This window comes from Staurois parvus, unplaced genomic scaffold, assembly GCF_062004578.1.
Source record: "Staurois parvus isolate SC_StPar_1 unplaced genomic scaffold, SC_StPar_1.0 ptg000639l, whole genome shotgun sequence".
NCBI lineage: Eukaryota > Metazoa > Chordata > Amphibia > Anura > Ranidae > Staurois > Staurois parvus.
The window spans coordinates 2,219,862-2,241,526 of NW_028318435.1; the positions used below are offsets into that span (position 1 = coordinate 2,219,862).

General features: G+C 42.4%; 1 protein-coding gene across 2 annotated transcripts in view; it reads left to right on the forward strand.

Moving 5' to 3' along the window:
- The window catches only part of RNF150 (ring finger protein 150), a 211,307-nt gene continuing 189,642 nt past the window's right edge, over window positions 1-21,665 (forward strand). Inside the window, exon 1 of one of the 2 annotated variants that reach the window (XM_089693882.1) lies at window positions 1-737. In XM_089693882.1, the coding sequence (XP_089550008.1) occupies window positions 293-737 (445 nt within the window). In that variant the 5' untranslated portion in view covers window positions 1-292. The remainder of the gene's footprint in view (window positions 738-21,665) is intronic. The other variant, XM_089693881.1, reaches the window with a different exon arrangement.

Here is a 21,665-nt window from a genome sequence, read left to right on the forward strand (position 1 = left end):
ACCCATGTCATGCTGTGCGGAGTCTGGAGGAGGACACACTCCGACTGAACCCAAACAAAAGGCGCAGTGTGGGCCGCCCCCAGCATGCTCCCCGGGGTTCCCCCCTGAGCTCTCAAGCCGGTCAAGTCGGTGAGGTCCCCGGGTAAGACTCGGGTCTGGCGGAGAGGAGTAGAGCGGAGGAGGAGGAGGCGGCGGGGGAGCGGAGAGCTCCCGGCAACCAATGAGCGGCCAGTCTCCGGCGGTGACATATGCAGAGGCAGAGTTGCCGTGTAGCTGAGCTGGGAGAAGAAAGATGGCAATGTCTGTCATTGGAGCGTGCCGCAGCCTGGCTCTGTCCACCTGGCTGCTCTCCTACTGCTTCGTCCATCTGCTGTGTATGGACTTCACGGTGGCCGAGAAGGAGGAGTGGTACACGGCCTTCGTCAACATCACCTACCACGACCCGGCAAGCGGCACCAACCGGACGGAGAAGAGCGAGTGCGGCCGCTACGGCGAGCATTCCCTCAAGCAGGATGCCTGGGGTTTGGCGGTCCTCCCCTCCCCGCACGACCGGCTGGCCTGCGACCCCAACACCAAGTTCCCGGTGCCCGCCTATGCCGCCCGCTGGGTGGCCCTCATCCCCATTGGGAACTGCACGTGTAGGGACAAGATCAGGCACGCCGCTCTGCACAACGCCTCGGCCGTCCTCATCTACAACGTGGGCTTCGGCAACGACACCAGCACCATGGCCCACCCAGGTAGGTCGCTGCCAGGATGTACCGTCCCCCAAATACCGGGACCTACCGCTCCATAGGGAGACGTCCATCCATGACATAGTGCACAGGTGACACACTGCACCCTGGTCTACCCGGGTGACACTTCATCTCTGCAGGGTGACACCAAACTTCAGTCTTACCAGGTGACAGTCACCACATCTGTAGATGACATTGCAGTGGGTTCAGGTGATATACAGCATCCTGGTTTACCCGGGTGACACTTCATCTCTGCTAGGGTGACACCAAACTTCAGTCTTACCAGGTGACATAGGGTTCCTCTTCATCTATAGATGGCATTCCTCTGTACAGATGACATTGCAGTGAGTTCAGGTGATATACAACATCCTGGTTTACCTGAATGACACTTCATCTCTGCCAGGGTGACACCATACTTCAGTCTTAACAGGTGATCCATAGATGACATTCCTTTACATGTGATATACAACATCCTGGTTTACCTGAATAACACTTCATCTCTGCTAGGGTGACACCAAACTTCAGTCTTACCAGGTGATCCATAGATGAATGTCATCTGTCTGTATATGTGACATTGCAGTGGGTTCAGGTGATATACAAGATCCTGGTTTACCCAAATGTCACTTCATCCCTGCATAGGGTGACACCAAACTTCAGTCTTGCCAGGTGATCCATAGATGACATTCCTCTGTCTGTACATGTGACATTGTACTGGGTTCAGGTGATATACAACAGCCCTGTCAACCACGGTGACACCTCAGCTCTGTCTTATAAGGTGGCACTCTCAGTGCATGTGTAGATGAAACAGTGTTCCTCTGTCTGCCCGGGTGAGTCTTCATTGTGATCTACTACATCTTGATTTATCCTGGTGACACTTCATCTCTGTTGAGTTAACACAAACCCCCTGTCTCACTGGGTGACAGTCAGTACATGTATACATGACATAGTGTGCAGGTGACACATTGCACCCCAGTCTACCCAGGTGACACTTCATCTCTGCCAGGGTGACACCAGGGTGACATAGTATTCCTCTTCATCTATAGATGGCATTCCTCTGCACAGGTGACATTGCATTTGGTGCAGGTGATATACAGCATTTTGGTTTACCCAGGTGACATTTTCTCTGTATTAGAGTGACACTAAATGTTTGTCTTCCAGGTGATATTTCACTTAGTGTTCTCCTCTCCTACACAGGTGACACTAAACCTCTCTCTTACCGGGTGACAGTCAGTACCTGTATACATGACGTAGTGTTCTCTGTATGCACAGGTTACCCTAAACCTCTCTCTTACCGGGTGACAGTCAGTACCTGTATACATGACGTAGTGTTCTCTGTATGCATAGGTAACACTAAACCTCTCTCTTACCGGGTGACAGTCAGTACATGTATACATGACGTAGTGTTCTCTGTATGCACAGGTTACCCTAAACCTCTCTCTTACCGGGTGACAGTCAGTACATGTATACATGACGTAGTGTTCTCTGTATGCATAGGTGACACTAAACCTCTCTCTTACCGGGTGACAGTTAGTACCTGTATACATGACGTAGTGTTCTCTGTATGCATAGGTGACACTAAACCTCTCTCTTACCGGGTGACAGTTAGTACCTGTATACATGACGTAGTGTTCTCTGTATGCACAGGTGACACTAAAGCTTTCTTACTGGATGACAGTCAGTACATGTATACATGACATAGTGTTTCTGTATACACAGGTGACACTAAAGCTTTCTTACTGGGTGACAGTCAGTACATGTATACATGAAATAGGGTTCCTCTGTCTGCACAGGTGACACTTAACCCCCTGTCTCACCAGGTGACATTCAGTACATGTATACACGACAGCGTTCTTCTGTATGCATAGGTTACATTGTTTTTTGTTCAGTTGATATATTGCACCCCATTTTACCCCAGTGACACATTCGCCCTGTTAAGGTGACACTAAAAATCAGTCTTACCAGGTGACAGTCACTGCATATATAGATGCCATTCCTCTGTCTGCACAGGTGACCTTGCGTTTGGTTCAGGTGATATACTGCATCCTGGTTTACCCCAGTGACACTACATCTCTGTAATGGAGATGCTAGACATCTGTTTCACCAGGTACATGTATACATGACATAGTGTTCTGTCTGCACAGGTGACCCTAAACCTCTGTTTTACCGGGTGATAGTGAGTACACGTATACATAACATAGTGCTCCTCTGTCTGCACAGGTGACCCTAAACCTCTGTTTTACCGGGTGATAGTGAGTACACGTATACATAACATAGTGCTCCTCTGTCTGCACAGGTGACACTAAACCTCTGTTTTACCGGGTGATAGTGAGTACACGTATACATAACATAGTGTTCCTCTGTCTGCACAGGTGACACTAAACCTCTGTTTTACCGGGTGATAGTGAGTACACGTATACATAACATAGTGTTCCTCTGTCTGCACATGTGACCCTAAACCTCTGTTTTACCGGGTGATAGTGAGTACACGTATACATAACACAGTGCTCCTCTGTTTGCACAGGTGACCCTAAACCTCTGTTTTACCGGGTGATAGTGAGTACACGTATACATAACATAGTGTTCCTCTGTCTGCACAGGTGACACTAAACCTCTGTTTTACCGGGTGATAGTGAGTACACGTATACATAACATAGTGTTCCTCTGTCTGCACAGGTGACCCTAAACCTCTGTTTTACCGGGTGATAGTGAGTACACGTATACATAACATAGTGCTCCTCTGTCTGCACAGGTGACACTAAACCTCTGTTTTACCGGGTGATAGTGAGTACACGTATACATAACACAGTGTTCCTCTGTCTGCACAGGTGACACTAAATCTCTGTTTTACCGGGTGATAGTGAGTACACGTATACATAACATAGTGTTCCTCTGTCTGCACAGGTGACACTAAATCTCTGTTTTACCGGGTGATAGTGAGTACACGTATACATAACATAGTGCTCCTCTGTCTGCACAGGTGACTGTGCATTTTTGTTCAGGTGATATACAGCATCTTGGTTTATTCAGGTGACACTTTATATTTTTAGGGTGACCCTAAACCTCTGTCTTACCAGGTGGCATGGTCATTGCATACATAGATGACAGTGTTCCTCTGTCTGCACAGGTGACATTGCTTTTTTGTTCAGCTGATATACACCATCCCTGTCCCCACAGGTGATATTGCAGTTTTCTTCAGGTGGTATACTACATCCCAATGTCAGGTGACACTTCATAGGCTGACACTAAACCTCTGTCTTACCTGTTGACAATCAGTTGTTTAGATGACATTCCTCTGTTGCACCTAAGGACATTGCAGTTTTGTTCAGGTGATCTATATGGTGCACTCTGGTTTACCCAGATTTACTCAGATGACACTTTACCTCTGTTTGGGGGGGGTGGGCAGGTGCATGTATAGATGCACAGGTGACATTTTGTTTTTGTTAGGTGATATACTGCATCAAGGGTGGATTTGATTTAAATAAAGGTGATTTAAATCACTAGTGAAAAGGCTTGATTTAAATCATAATTTTTAAAGAGCAACTGCTCCTCCTTGGACCCGCTGTTGTCTCACTGACAGTCCCATTCACTTTAATGGAACGGCTGGTGATGCGGCAGTGACACAAGGAGAGGGCGTGGCGGCAGCAGGTGAGTGGATGCCCGCTACAGGCGCTGCCATGATGAATCTAAAATGACAGGTGCTCTTCAAATGTAAGGACTCTGACTCATTCTTGCTGGTAGTTTGAATCTTTAATATTTGCAAACCAAATGAAGGTTTCCTTATTAGAATAAGCTGTCAGGTTAGTAAAACAGCGATATCAGAACCGATTTTAGGTTAATAGATTAATCACACATAGCTGGAGAAATACTCACATTCTTTTATTTCATGTTTTTTCTCATGGTTACTGTGAAATTGTGTGAATGCATCAATGCAGTGCATATTATCTCATCTTGCAGAGCTTGGATTCATTGAATGAGTTTAACCAAAAATGTAAATATTGCAGCATATACAGCCTCATGCTACATAACTAAGCTCCATTTCATGCTGAGTAAACTAAATTATTAATGTATCTTAAATAGAAAAATAGTTTTACTCCAAGCATTTTATTAAAATAAATTTGAATCCAATTTGAATAAAAGTATCATCAAATTTTATCCACCCTGACTGCATCCCTGTCTACCCAAGTGACCCTGCATCTCTGTTAGGGTAACAGTAGATTTCAGTCTTACCAGGTGGCACAGTCCGTTCATGTATAGATGCCGATTTTCTGTCTGCACGGTTCAGGTGACTTACTACTTCCTTGTCTCTCTAGGTGACTCTCTAGTTCACACGTGACGCTGGGGCCGTACATGGGCAGTAAAAACAGGTGGTTGAGCTGTGGTTTTACCACCCCGTTTAACCGAACGTCATAGCCAGACAGGATTATACACATGCTGCAGTTGTTTGCAAGAATTCTATTCTCTGTAGTGTTCACATGTATCTGGGCAAGCATATGCAGCACGCATGGTTGTGGCAAGGTGGTGCTGGATTTACAGGATTAAAACAGAGGCATATCACCGTTTGAGAGGGCAATGCAAATGTAATAATTCCTTCGGGTGACACTAAACCCTTGTCTCAACAGGTGGCTTAGTCTGCACATGTATAGATGACCTAGTGTTCCTCTGTCTGCACAGTTGACATTGCATTGTTCAGGGGATTTTCTGCATCCTGGTTACACAGGTGACATTGCATCACTGTTAGGGTGGCACTAAACCTCTCTTACCAGGTGACAGTCAGTGCATGTATACCTGACACTTCACCTCATCAACAGCATCACAATATACTTCTGTCTGCAGATGACTCTATCTTTGTTAAGCAGATAAACTACATCTCTGTCTAGATGGGTGACACCATTTCTGTGAAGGTGACATTCTGAACTGCTGTTTGTCTATAGTTTGTACATTGCACTCTTGTCTGTATGGGTGATGCAGCATCTTGCCTGGGTTATACAATTACTTAGTATATCACCAGTGCTTATAAAGATGCCCAGTGACTTCCTCTATGAAATAAATGATACCTGTAATACAAGATTTTGTGTTGGCAAGCCAGCCACTGAAGGCCTGTTCACACTGAATTCCCACTGGCATGCATGTACAGATGGCATGATTATATAGGAATCTAGGATGAGATCTTTTTTACATGCAGGTGTGACTGCACCATAACACATGCAGATTATGAACTCTGCTGACTGTTAATGTATACAAGTGAGGAATGTTGTAGTATAGGTTGTGTTGGCTTGTGTGGACAGGTTAAAAATGACTTGCATGTGTGTAGACAATTTAGGTTGTCCCTCTCCTTCACGCCAGATTGTAACTGTTTTTACATAGAGGTAAGCGGTAAATCTTGTCTTCTGTGAAAATGTGAAACCTGCAGTTTATGAGAGTAATTCTGAAATGTACCATTAACTTTTCTACAGGACAGTTATCAAGAAGACGGATAGAAATATGGGCAGCAAAGTTTATTTCTATCTCTTGGTGATATATTTTATAGGGGAACATCAGCCAATGTGTAGCTTTCCAGTGGTGGTGTCCTTGCAGTCTGTCATGTAATTATTCATTTATGTCATTGCTTACATGCAGTGAGGCTTCCACTAATGGATATGCATTGTTCCTTTGTTTGGAGCAGCTATTGATGTCTTCATTTGTCTTAATTATGTTTTAAAGACACAAATGTCATGTGAAAAATCTATCCAACCTTAGGGACTATAATTACCAGGACACTCTATTCTGTTCAGGTGTGACAATCTGACTAGTGAGCTCCAGTGCTGGAACCTTCTGTACCTTTTTAATAATTTGTTTAAAAGAGTGTGGGATTTAAAGTGGTTGTAAAGGCTCAAGGTGTTAACCTTCCTGCATTCTATTCATGAAGGTAAAAAATCTTCTATATGCAGCGGCCCCCTAATACTTACCTGAGCCCACTCTCAATCCAGGGATGTGCATGAGAGCAGCAGCTCTCTGGGGACTCTTTTTTTTTTTTTTTTTTTCCTCATTGGCTGAGACAGCAGCAGGAGCCATTGTGATAGTTGGGATCCTTTGCTGGGACTGTGTACTGACCACCCTAGAGATTCTATTATGCTATAATGCCATAGCTTGTTTTTGTGGCACAATATTCTGTTATACACTGGTTCCATCTAACAGGAGTGTTAGTGCTGGGATTAATTTGTTTTGTTGTGAGTGCAGGCTGTCAAGTTGTCCACAACTTTCTGGATTCCCTGCATGCTTTGCAGCTTCTCCTCTGCCATTTTATGTTTAATTTTCAAGGACTACATATCCCATGGTACCTTGCTACATGCAAGCAGTAATTCCTGTACTGACTCCGCCTCCTGAAAGTCCTGTGACACAGCAGTGCCTACTCACAGGACATAATGAATACGAGTCACAGAATTCAAAGAAGTAGATGAGTGGGGATCTTTACAAACTACAAGATCGGTCAGATTAATAGGCATGGACTTGAAATACAATGTGGAAATAAGTATATCCTTCTACATATTAACCATTGAAACCATTTTGTTAAATCTAAAATTGCTGATAAGTGAAAAATACCTATTTTATCATGCCCAAAATTTAAAACTGTCATATGATATGTCAAGGAGAATGATTGATTGATTGATTAGCCCTCCTAGTTTCTCAGGCTGCGGAAAAATTAGTACCTATGTTGTAGAAATGAGAAGAGCGAGAGGAGTTGAGTAGTTTAACCAAAGAAATTTGGTTAGGGCTGATACCATTCAGTCTACAAAAATGCTGTGTGTTGGTAGCAGACAACAGGACTGAAGAGCTGAGTGTGCTTCTGGCAGGTGTTTTTTTTCTGTTTTTCAGTCTTTTAGAACAGTGTTTTTCAACCTTTTTTGTGCAAAGGCACACTTTTTTCATGAAAAAAATCACGAGGCACACCACCATTAGAAAATGTTAAAAAAATTTACCTCTGTGCCTATATTGACTATATATAAAGTAATTCTCTTGAATAGGAATCAAACACAAAGAAATTATTTTATAATTACTTTATTATGAAATAATAAAGTATTTTATAATTGGACCCGGGGGCCGGACCAAGAGTAGATGAATGATGTGTATGTGTCATCCATAGTAAGTATAGTAATATTCCCCCATAGTAAGCATAGTAATTAATCCCCCATATAGTAATTCATCCTCCATATAGTAATTCATCCCCCATAGTAATTCATCCCTCATATAGTATTTCATCCCCCCATATAGTATTTCATCCCTCATATAGTAATTCATCCCTCATATAGTATTTCATCCCTCATATAGTATTTCATCCCCCATATAGTATTTCATCCCCCCATATAGTATTTCATCCCCTCATATAGTATTTCATCCCTCATATAGTATTTCATCCCCCCATATAGTATTTCATCCCTCATACAGTAATTCATCCCTCATATAGTAATTCATCCCCCATATAGTATTTCATCCCTCATATAGTATTTCATCCCCCCATATAGTATTTCATCCCTCATATAGTAATTCATCCCCCCATATAGTATTTCATCCCCCCATATAGTATTTCATCCCCCCATATAGTATTTCATCCCTCATATAGTAATTCATCCCTGATATAGTAATTCATCCCCCATATAGTATTTCATCCCCCCATATAGTATTTCATCCCTCATAAAGTAATTCATCCCTCATATAGTATTTCATCCCCCACAGTACTATTCCCCCCCCCCCCTTCTAGTAAGCCAAGTCCCCCGTGTCAATTCACTTACCTTTTGCGTTCCTCTCGCTGTCTTCCCGCGCCGTTCGGGTCTTCAGGGCGGACTGTGAGAGGAGCCTAGCTCCCCTCCCCTCACGTTCGGCACGCTGCCCCGCCTACACACATCCTGACAGCCACATCCGCAAGCCGGATTAAAAGGTCCGCGCGGACTTTTGGGGCTGCCAACCGAGAGGAGGCAGGGGAGCGGCCGACCGAGAGGAGGGAGGGGAGCAGGCGCCCGGCACACAGAAGAGCCGCATTAGACTGGGTAAAGAGCCGCATGTGGCTCGCGAGCCGCGGCTTGCCGACCACTGAATCATTAGATTCTAATGATTGGTCTATTTGTGAGCCGAAGCCACATGTTACAGATGAAATTGGAATTTTTCCCACGGCACACCAGAGAATATCTCACGGCACACTAGTGTGCCGCGGCACAGTGGTTGAAAAACGCTGTTTTAGAAGGTATAATACATGGTAAATAATTTACGCAGAGATTTCGTTTTAATTTTGCCCCAACAAAGTATGTGGGGCATTAAAGTAAATCTGTTTCTGTGCCCTCCATGCTCAAAGCATAGGTGTACTCTGCCAACCATTGAAAAAAGGCATCAGCCACATAGGTATTCTTTATTTCTAGTTAGTCCAAACACTGCTGCAAAGAAGGAAGAAGAACCTGAGTATTTGGTGAATAAATATAGCAATCCCCATGTAAATGTTGTGTAATTTATGAGCATTCTCTGAATGGTGCCTCTGCTGAGCACCTCCTATAGTGTTCACAATGCAGCAGGGCCCGGAAGCAAGTTGAGATCTGTAACGGTGTCTACTTCAGTGGTTTCCAGCGGCATTTGGCCATATATGGCATATGCATGTTGTACAGATCCAAGATTGATCAATGTAACTATATATAAAATATGCATACCTGAAAACCGTCTTTAAAAATGTTTTCCCACATTATCGGCATCTAATTAAAAGGATATTTATTAAGAAAAAAAAAGCGCAGAAAATAAGTCTTCTATGCTTTACAAAAACGTCACAGTAAAAATTAGAATCATTTTTATTTTAATTGGCACATACTCCTACTGGTTAAAGTTTGCTGTGGGCTGCATAGCTTTTAAAGCAGAGGTATTGAATCAAAATGCAAGGAGGTCTGCTCACTAAAATTTTCTTCTGGCCGAGGTCATAATAGGGTGTGCCCCTTACATTAGGTGTCACCATCAGAGTGCAACTTTACATCATTTATTCCCATCACATCAGGTGTGCCCAACAGAGTGCTCCTTTTACATCAGTTGACCCCATCAGAGTGCCTCTTTATATCAGGTATCCCCATCACATTGCCACCTTACACTCAAAGTACCCCTTTCTATCATATTTCCCCATCAGTGTGCCTCTTTCCATCACGTGTGCCCCTTTCCACAGGATGTGCCCATTTGTGCCTCCTTAACATAAAATGGGCCCAACAGAGTTTCCCTTAACATAAAATAAGGGGCATGCTGATGGGCATATTTTATATTAAGGGGTACTCTGATGGATACATTGTGTTAAGGGGCACTCTGATGGGCACGTTCTATGTTGATGGGCACATTGAATGTTAACGGCACTCTGATGGGCATAAAATGTGCCTATCAGAGTGCCCGTTAACATAAAATAAGGGGCATGCTGGTGGGCACATTTTTTATGTTAATGGACACTCTGGGCACATTTATAGTAAGGGGCACTCTGATGGGCACATGTTATGTTAAGGGGCACTCTGATGGGCACATTCTATGTTGTGCCCATCAGAGTGCCCCTGTAAGACTACACCCTACCTTGAGGGCAGACAGGAGCTGTGCTGGGATCCTTGCTGGATGCTTGTGTACAGGCGGGGAGGGGAGCCGGAGAGACAGTGAGCTGAAAGGGAGGGGCGCACACATGATGTCATGTTACTGTGACAACTGCCCTGCTCAGCAGTGGATCTGTCATTGCGGGCTGGTGGTCCAGGCGGCAGCTCTGCTGGGGCCATTAGCGGACTGTGGTCCGCCATTTAGTGGCCGCTGCTTTAAAGGATACTTTCACCTTTTGTAACATGTTTTATGTTGCACCTGTAATATGTTACTTTGGAGCAGTCCCCCACACCCCCTGATCCCTTCCTATGACTGCTGGTGAGGAGTCCTCTCACTGCATCCTCCTGTCACATTGTAAAAACTGCCCAACTGTGTGGAGATCCACCCACGCAGCCTCATCATTCATTCACAAAGATCTGTGAATGAATGAACTACAGGTGCCATCTGGCTTGTAGCTCTCCATGAACTATGAGAGCTCTGGTTAGCATCCTCGTAGGTCATGGAATCGTCCTGCTCTTCAGTAACTGTCTGCCCATATGGGAGGTACAGGTAGACCGCTATACTGAGAGTCTGCATGAGCCTGACATTGTACTTGCGATCCATTGATAACGGGTGCAATGCTTTGCAGGCTGCAGTGTAAAAAAAATAATAAATGCACTTTTTTTTTTTTTTTTTTTACACTTTTAAAAAAATCGTGCAATTATTATTTTTTTTTTTTTTAAAGGTGAACTTGGCTTTTAAACAGTCCTACTAAGTACAGTTACAAAAGTAATTTCAGCCTGAGCTCCTGCAGTTGGCTCCAGCACTTGAGGCAGTGCTGTAATTTAATTAAGTGTTCTTGCAAGACCACTTGCTGTTATCTCACATATATATTCTTATTATTATAGCCAAATTTACAACCCTAACTCCTCCCACAGTTTTTACACTACATAGACAGTAATATACCGAAACGTGCGGATTGTTCCCGATTGGTGTGCTATTACTTTGTGGAACGTTTTGCCGAATGGTTCACGAAATATCAGCATTTTTGTGATGAAATTGGTCCCATAGGAATGAATGGCGGCATGTTCAAAACTAGAGTGGGAGCTGAAAAATCAGGACAAGATTTCTAAACTGCCATCACTCCCTCATTTTCAAGCCCACCTACACAAATCTTATATCACAACGTTCAGCTATCTCTGCTGCCACTAAAAATGTCCACGGCTAAGCCATAGTCCTGATAGTTTTCACAATATGACCATTTGTTTGCAACTCACACCGCCCATTGACATTCATTGAAACTGCACTCTAGCCACCTCAAATTTGAAGGGCAATTTTTAAACAGCGACCACTCCAGTTGTAGACCACTGGTGGAGACAAAAACACTTTACACAATTTCCCCAGAAATTGTAGCTTTTCTAGTTTACTAATACTGTTGCAGCCTAATGTACTTGAGTACACCAGATATGCTTTGTATTTAAAACCTAGTATTAGCTGCAAAGGGAAATAGAAAGAATTATTTCTCTGAGATATGGGATGTTGTCTTGCTATGTCACATACTTTACTACTGATATTTTTGTAATGTACTTGGGGAGAGAGAATAAGTAGTGTGTAAGCAGACGTTTCTGTACAGAGTAAAAGGAAGTACTGTGAGACCAAACATAAGTAAAGAAAAATAAAATCTAGCTTAATAAAAATGGAGCACTAATTGTGCATCAAATCCCTTTCATCAAATTAGCCCAAATATTTGTACTCTAAAAATGATAGAGAAGGCCTAAGGAACCTCTTTATTATTCATAGTAATCTTGCACTTATCCTTTAATTAGCTTTACTGGTATAACCTTGTCAATATGTAATTAGTGTTATCTATTAGATTGTAAATGCATCTTTCTTAAAGATGGTCTCCATGTTTAATCTTTATGGCATACTTCGTGGTCCTGCATAGACAAATGGGTGTCCAAGACCACTAGGGAAGGTGACAATTTTAGTAGTAGTTTCAATTTTCCAAGTGCTGTGACATCATGATGTCCACCTCTTCCGATCAGAAAACCCCTGCTGTTCATTGAAGTAATACAGGGCACTCTGGAAGTGCCAAGTGGGCAACCTCCTGTGGTCAGTGTGCAGGGGGGAAGCCATTTAGCACAGGACTCAGAAGAGTCTGGCAATTGATGTAGTAGTACCAACTACTACACTGACCTTTGGGACCCAGTGGTCTTTCAAGTATGAGATATGCTTTCTTACATTAGTTGCCGTTGGATCAATTTCAGTTTGCAATAAAGATCATACCTGAAGTTCAGCTTTCTTTTTTTTTTTTTTTTCTTTACGAGTGCATATATTTTATTTGTGCAGTAGTTACCATGGTTCACATTTGTACATGACTGGTTTTGCATATATTTGTTATTGTATTAAATGTGGAGAATTGTAGATCAGTCACAAGATGGAGCTCCCAGTGGCTCAGTTCTTCCTAAATAACATCTGCTGACATAAGATGATATGGTCACCATGGCAACAGGAAAAGTTTCCTGGCACTTGGGATATTCTTTCTTGAGTTTCCCCACTCAGATGTCTTCACCAGCTGATGACCTGTTGCCCTGTGCTGGGAAGTGGGATGTGGGTTCCTTCCTATTTGCATGATCTAAAGGAAGTCAAGTCCTTGTCTTGGTAATGCTCAGAATGAGACCAGTTGGTTGTCTAACTGATAACAAGGATGGTGCTGAACAATCAGAAGCCATCTAGCCCGAACGATCAGCCACCTGGACCGATGAAGCGGCTTTTCAGTGTCTGACAGCGGGGCATTGGCAGTCCGGTACAGCGGGACCAGGGGGAAGGGGGTCCAGTGGATGGCTGGAACTGCTGGAGGCAGGAAAGAGCAATGGGAGAGGCAGGAGGTGCCCAAGCCACAGCCACGGATGTCCACAGTCAAATCGGAAGCCGAAGTTGGAGGTACCCGTCATGCAGGGAGGTTTCCTGAACCGCTTTTGTGTAAACTCAGGCTCAAATTCACCATGACAAGCATGGGTTCACACAGGAGCTGTGTGGGAAATTGCATGTGATTCAGACGGGAGTCGCGTCACATTCCTGTTCAAATCGCATGCAGTTAGCAGTGTGATTTGAGCCCATGCATTTTTTTTATGGGCTCAGATCATACCACAAAGGTATCAGTACTTGGTATCCTGTGAGTGTTTGACCGAAAGTATCAGTACTCGCCGGTAAAAAAAAAAACCTGTGTTGGTGCCTCCCTAGTCTGAATGAGGACACTTTCCATGACTACCTCTAGGACTGCCTACTGTAAGGCCTAGCACTAATCACTGTATGAATTTTAGGGGAGAGGGCTGTATACTGTGTATGTGGCTGCGTTGTGGTATGAGTTAAGAAGAAAACTATTTTTATTGACTTTTGAGGAAGGCTTAACATAACTTGGCTTATGGCTGCTGATGGGGGCTTAAAGCCTAATTCTGGGTAATGTTTTTAAAATTCAAACAGGTCTCCAGAAGGTTTAAAAAAAAAAAAAGAAAAAGGCTGCGCCAGTCGCCTTCAGTGACCACTGCGATGCAATAAAATAAAGAGCTGCAGTGCTTTGCAATGACCTGTAAATGCCAACACACCGTGCGCTGCAACAAATGCAGTGCAGTACAATGCATGGTGTTCTGTGCTGTAGTAAATGCAGTCTGTCCATTTATGGGTGCATTGTGGTATGTTTCAGTCCATTCGTTTTTATTTTAGATGGGCTGTTTATTGCAACATCGTGCATGTCAACACAGGACAACGTGTGTTGTAGTGCACAGTGTTATATGAATGGGCCCTCAACGTGGAGCTGTTCTTCCTCTTCGTTACTCCTTTTTGCCCATAACCCGTCCCCAATCGTCTGGGTAAAATAACCCACTAACTGGGGGGTTGAGGCTAAAGTTGGGCTTTAAGAACTGTATATATGACTGTTGTGCGAAAGGGGATTGCTGCTGTTAGAGGGTCAACATGGACTATTTTTATTCCTTATGCTGTTAGCATTAATAAATAGGAAATTATATTATGTTTACTTGTTTTAACTTTACTTTTTTTTTGTTATTACTTCACTTGCTACCTGGTTTCTGGCCTAGGCTAAAGAGATGTCATACATCCCAGGAGTCTTCATGTGTGCTTTTTTTTTTTTTTTTTTTTTTTTCCATCTGGATGAGGTCTTTCTTGGCTAAACACACCCTCCTGCCTGCATGCTTGAGCTAAGGGAAGATGGATTCCAGGAAGTATTTGCTACATGAATCATCTGCCCTTTCTCAAAATAGCTATGGCTGGAAATGCTAGGGGGTGTTTTTCAAAGTAATTTCTCATAAAAAAAAAAAAAAAGCATGGGGACATGTATGGATGGGTGAGTTTGCTTTGAATAGTAAAAATAAACTAAATGGGTTTTTCAGTTTGTAGTGCTCAGACACAGTTTAATTCTGTAGAATACTGAATATTGGAAATATTGATGCTGTTAGAGGGACTGTGTTTGTTTAAGCCCTGTTTATATAAAATATTTCTATGTTTAGAGGGTCTATGTTTAGGAATTGAATATATGAAATATGGCCACTGTTAGAGGAACTATTTTTAAAGAATGTGTAAACCCAATGTATCCTGTTCCTGATATGTGCCTGCTGTACCATGTACTTGTATGAAAAATATTCTGTTCTCTTTGTATTTCTTTGCATGTGAAATCCCTGGTGTTTCTGCCAGTCTCTCTGCTTTCCTATTACAAACTGACCACACTAGGTATGAGAGCACAGTGCGGTCAGTTCTCTGGCTGTGCTGGAATTCAGCCTACTTTCCTGCAATGATCAGACGTGCTGACACAACCGCCCCCTCCAAACAAACACACACAGCCATTCATTGGGAAAATCAGTGTACTGGTGTTACTCCTCCCCCAGCTCTCTAAGATCCTTGTGCAGCTGAGAGCAGAGGGTATGTGCTCAGTTCTGTAAAAGGTATTTATAATGTTTTTTTTTTTTCTTTCATATGTTTATTGAAATGTTTTGTTTTAATTTCTATTTTAAACTGAATGGGTTGTTTTCCAAGGTGAGGGTTTACATCTACTTTAAGAAATATGGCTGTAGTTTTGGTGGGTTTAAAGAACACTGTATATAGTCACTGTGGGAGGGTGATGAAAGTTATGTACATCAGAACAATGTCGCCTAGTTTCTGGTTCCTTTGGTTTTTCCATGCCTGACATAGGTAGTACATTTTTAATAACCTGTTCAACTGATAGAAGAAGCCTGACTATTGTATAACCCTACAAAGCAGGAAGCCAAGCTTGCATATGTAAGGAGCAAGTATGTCCATCCCATGAAGATTTATTTTTACAAATTTATATACAGTACAGACATAAGATTTTTCAAATTGAGGCAATTAAATAAACTGATCAAAACTTTAAAGGACAGGTTCCATAATTGATATATTTGCCGACATCATTAAACAGTATTAAAAGCGAGCAACAATTTGAAATCCAGCTAAACCATATGCTAAAGACATCCTTCCATTCCTAATGGATGTTACTGTATGACACAAGAAAATTAACCATCGCTATAAGCCAAACTAAACAAAAATGTTCACAAACACACAGATGGATGCCCTGTTTTGAACTCTGCATTTAATTTGAGCCTTTTCTATTTATAGACCCACTATGTGATCTCCTCACTGCTTTCAAAAGAAATGATGTACAGTCCAATGATAAATACAAAGAATTTAGCCCATTTTGTTACACGTCAGTCTAGTGATTTTAAAGTGGAATTCAAGGCTCTAACTAGCAAAGCTACTGCTCCCATCTCACTTCTAACTGCTCTGTAAAAGGAAGATGCATATAATTACCCATTCTTGGGGAGCTATGTTCTGGTCATGTGATCTCCCCAGTGGCCGGCTTCAGGGGTGAGGAGGGAGAGCACAGATCATGGATGGAATGCCTGGGTGGTGACATCACCCATAGCCTTATCCTTTGTCTGGTGTCCTACCTCTACCCTGAAGCTGCCTGATGGGAGCCAATCAGATGACCGGAATGGAGAACCCTGAGAATAGGTAAGTACATGCATCTTCCTTCTACAGGGTAGTTAGTATAGGTGTTGAAAGGAGGGGTGAGAGCAGTTTTAAGCTTAGTTCTAGCCTGGAGTTCCACTTTAAGAAAAGCAGCACCACTTATAAGGGGAATGCTTAGTCGTTTCTGTGTTTTTACATTTTATTTTCACTTAAAAGAGGTCATCTTGTTATAAATTATTTCATCAATAGATACTAAGATTTCGGTATAGTTTATTGAATACAGTGGGGGTCGTTCAAAAAGACATTAACACATTTCCAGCAGTTTGTATGTAGTTGGCAGCTTTGCTCCAAATCCATGAAAACATGCAACATTTCATTGTTACTACTGCTATGTGTAGAACTATTGTGGCAACAAATTCATTTAAAAAAAATCTGTGGGTGATCAGGAAAATGGAGGTAAATGAGACTCATGTTGGAGTAAATTGTTTACTGCTTTCACATGTTGTGGTGCTTCTTTGTATTTCCTCTAGAACTGATATTAATTACTCTTTCAACTTCCCCAAGAGCTTTTCTGCTCAAACTCCTCCACTTTGCAGGAGAGATGCTTGCAATAGTTCTTCCACAGTTGTGACAGATTCATATATACACTATATTTCCAAAAGTATTGTCTTTACACGCACATGAACTTTAATGGCATCCCAGTCTCAGAGGGTTCAGTATTGACCACCCTTTGCAGCTATAACAGCTTCAACTCTTCTGGGAAGGCTGTCCACAAGGTTTAGGAGTGTGTCTATGGGAATGTTTGACCATTCTTCCAGAAGCTCATTTGTAAGGTCAGGCACTGATGTCGGATGAGAAGGCCTGGCTTGCAGTCTCTGCTCTGATTCATCTCAAAGGTGTTCTATCGGGTTGAGGTCAGGACTCTGTGCAGGCCAGTCAAGTTCCTCCACCCCAAACTCTCTCATCCATGTCTTTATGGACCTTGCTTTGTGCACTGGTGTGCAGTCATGTTGGAACAGGAAGGGGCCATCCCCAAACTGTTCCCACAAAGTTGGGAGCATGAACTTATCCAAAATGTCTTGGTATGCCGACGCCTTAAGAGTTCCCTTCACTGGAACTAAGGGCTAAGCCCAACCACTGAGAAACAACCCCACACCATAATCCCCCCTCCACCAAACTTTACACTTGGCACAATGCAGTCAGGCAAGTACCCTTCTACTGGCAACCACCAAACTGAGACACGTCCATCGGATTGCCAGACAGAGAAGCGTGATTCTTCACTCCAGAGCACATGCCTCCACTACTCTGAAGCCCAGTGACAGCGTGCTTTACACCACTGCATCTAATGCTTTGCATTGCACTTGGTGATGTAAGGCTTGGATGCAGCTGCTCAGCCATGTAAACCCATTCCATGAAGCTCTCTACGCACAACGTTTGGAGGTCTTTAGCTATTGATTCTGCAGACAGTTGGTGACTTCTTCGCACTGTGTGCTTCAGCATGTGCTGACCTTGCTCTGTCATTTTATGTGGCCTACCACTTCATGGCTGAGTTGCTGTTGTTCTCAGTTGCTAATATTTATTATCAAGAAGTAGTAGTGGTAGTAGTAGAAATTTCACGGATGGACTTATTGCACAGGTGGCAGCCTATCACAGTACCACGCTTGAATTCACTGAGCTCCTGGGAGCGACTCATTCTTTAACAAGTGTTTGTAGAAGCAGTCTGCATGCCTAGGTGCTTGCTGCAGCCATGGAGTTGATTGAAACACCTGAATCCAATGATATGGATGGGTGTCCCAATACTTTTCCCAATATTGTGTGTGTGTGTGTGTGTGTGTGTGTGTGTGTGTGTGTGTGTGTGTGTGTGTGTGTGTGTGTGTGTGTGAGACAAGTATTTGAATCTGTTGCCATTTGTCAACTACCATGAGACCGATATTTAAAAAGTATATGTGACACTCTGTATGAATTCTAGGGAGTGTCTTTTGACTTGAAAGTATCATTATGAAGAACTGTCTATTTCCTGCTCTATTCGGTGTTATTAGTTCAGTGAGGTGCTAATTGTACGTAAGCCTTAAAGTGGTTCTAAAGGCTGAAGGTTTTTTTTTTTTTTTTTACCTTCATGCATTCTATGCTTGAAGGTAAAAAACCTTCAGTGTGCAACTCCCCCCAGCCCCCCTATTACTTGCCTGAACGTGATCCAGCCCTGCGCATGAGATCCTTGGCTCTCCTGGATCTCTCTCTCCTCATTGGCTGAGACAGCAACGGGAGCCATTGGTTTCTGCTGCTGTCAGTCACAGCCAATGAGGAGTGGGCAGGGCTGAGCCATTCTCTGTATGTCTGCAAACCCATTACACAGAGCAGGTAAGTATAACTTGTTTGTTATTTAAAAAAAAAAAAAAAGCTTTACAACCACTTTAAAAGCATACTCCATGTTTCATGTTAGCCATATTTAGGGTGTAACATGAAAAATGGTTGCATTCCCCAATCCCTCACCCTTAAATCACCCCAGTGATCTGAATTTGGTATGGCTGTGTGTGGTTCTGCCCACATAACTGCACCATCCATTCATAGGTAGTCCACTGTTTACCTCTTTCACTATAAAAAAAAGTCTATACCTCTGTACAGGTCTGGTGCTGGGGAAAGAGTCAGCAGGAGCCTGTTCATTACCCCAGTGATGCACTGGTAAAAGGTTGCAGGCCCCAATGCAAACATTTTAATAATTGGACTTTTTTTTATTGGTGCATTTTTAGTAAATATTTTCAAATGGTAGATTATGCTTTTAGGAACCCAGTATTGAGTGAAATACAGTATATGGGCTACTTTTGCTGTCCTTACCTTCTACAAAGGTAGAAGGTAAGGAGAGCCTGAAAAAAGTATGAAGGTTAGGAGTTCCCGTTTTTTTTTACTTTCTGCATGCCTGCTGTGGGCCATTGGATTGAAGCCTTTAGATTAGCATGGTGTTGTGTTTGTGTTTTTTTTTTTTTTTTGAAGAGAGTGAAAAGTGGGAGCCTTCTTTGGTCAGTCTATATCTGTCCGCTCAGGATTCTTTACAGTAGTGGTCTTCAAACTGTGGCCTGGGGGCTGGACGTGTCCCTTTGCTTGCTTTTATCTGACCATTGGGCCATTATTTCCCCCACTGTCGAACAGTGGAGCCCTTTTCTTCCCGCTGGCCACCAACGATGGGGCCCTTTTCCTCCCATTGCCACCAACGATTGGGCCATTTTCCTCCCGCTGCTACCAAGACATTTTCTACTCCCGCTGGCCACAGTCTGGCCCTCCTAATGTTTGAAGGACAGTAAACTGTCCCTTTGTTTAGAAAGTTTGGAGACTCCTGCTTTACATGACTTTCTTCGTGAGGAAGCATAGATATTTGCACATTGTTTGATGCTTTCATAAATTTGATGCTTATGGTACGGTTACTTGTTTGCTGTCTGACTGTGGAAGATGGGTAGGTATAGCCCTGAGAATAGTGAACAGGAAGAACTTTCTCACCTTACACTGAGAATGAAGGCCACCAGATCCTGCTCCAGATTATTGTAAGATCTTGTATGGAGATTTTCCAACAAATTTGAAGATTCCCTGTGTGATAAGTGCCTATGACCCCTGAATATGTTTATTTCTATCTTATTATCTGACAATAAGCATTCAAGTTCTTGGTATTATCAGACTGTCCATGATCAGCCTTTTTTGTAAGCAGCAGTTTGAAGCTGATACAGATTTCTTGTTGTTTTTGTTTCTTTATAGAGTTGGTAGCTGGCTAAATGGCTGCTGTGGGGTGGTACTAATCACTAGCACTATTCACAGTTTTAGCCAGGAATTTGCAAGTTTTCCCTTTTTTTTTTTTTTTTTTTTTTTGTGGGTTCCAAGACATGTTGGTAGGTGAATTGGCTCCAGTCAAAATTTTCCCTAGTATGTTTGTTTATATGACCATTCACATGTGTTATCACATTCTGCATGCCAGTCCAAAGCTCAGCAATTGAAAAGGGTTGAAAAAACACCTTGCAACCTACATGGCAAAATTTGCAGAGAAAATTCGACGGAAGAAAAGGCTTTCATGCATATCAGGCATGGTGTCTAGAGTTGGATATAACTGAACAGACATATATACCGTACATACTTACAAATGGTTGTTGTGGCTGACTCCAGTACATGACTTTATCAGCAGCAGAGTCTACATTGGATACTGTGAGCAATCACTGATATTTACGTATCAAAACTCTCTTCTTCAGAACTAAGTTATTTCCTCACAGCTGCCAATCAGATTCAAGCTCACAGGGCAGCTCTAATGCTCATTGGTAGCTGAGAGTTCTTACTGTGAACACATTGTTATAAGCCTACATAGCTCAGAATTGTACCATAGATCAATACCACAGTAAGGAATGCAGGAATTGCTATAAATAGGAGTCTTAATTGACTGCAGTGCATTTTCTTCTTCTAAATTTATATGTTACACATTTCTTTATGTGACCAACCCTAGGGCTGGTCATTGATTAGTGTTTTTTTGTTTTTTTTTTTGTTTTTTTTTGTTCGTTTAACCAGTGGGTTGAATGAACAAACTGAGTTAATTCCCCCATTCTCACATTCAAGGTGGATGAGGGAGTCATTGTATGTACTCTTGACAGTGAGGAGACTTCCCAGCCATCAGAATGCACTGATCAGCTCTGCAGTCTATAGCCTGTAGCATTGGTTGAGTGGAAATGTTTTCAACAGGGTGGTTGAACAGAAGTCATTTGGTAGATTGACTTCTGTTCAGCCACAGTGTCCATACGTGGACCAAAATTTGGCCAGTCTCTGCTAAACTAGGCAAATTTCAATCTTTGAACACACAACGCATAATATATATAGTGGCGCTAAATTAATAATAAAGTGATATAGTGGATACCACAAAATGAATGTGAACAATCAAACAAATTTATTAATGTGCACAGAAAATAATATGAAATATAATATAGTGATCCAAAGTCCATGAAAATGAATTCTTTTTCTTTAAGTTGACCACGTGCTGTTTACTAATAACCGAGTGCTTCACAAAATCCCCCACATGGATGTGCACTCGCCACAGATAATTGCCTTCCACTCTTGTGGTTGGCAAACAGGCTTCCTGGGATAATCTTCCCAATTATAAACGATGCTTTTAAATTGTATAAGTATGAAACTCCACTGTCTCGAGGTATATCATGTAAAACACAAAGACAGAGAAACGCTCCAATGGTATAGTATAAAAGCAAGATGCTTTCATTTAATGAATGGACATTACTCACAAGCAAACGAGTGTAAAAAAGCCCAATATTTTCACCATTGATAAGACCATGTAAACTGGCAGCTCTGTATTTGTTGAGTATTTTTTGATTATATTGATTACATTCAGTGCAATTTAATAGGTGTTGATAA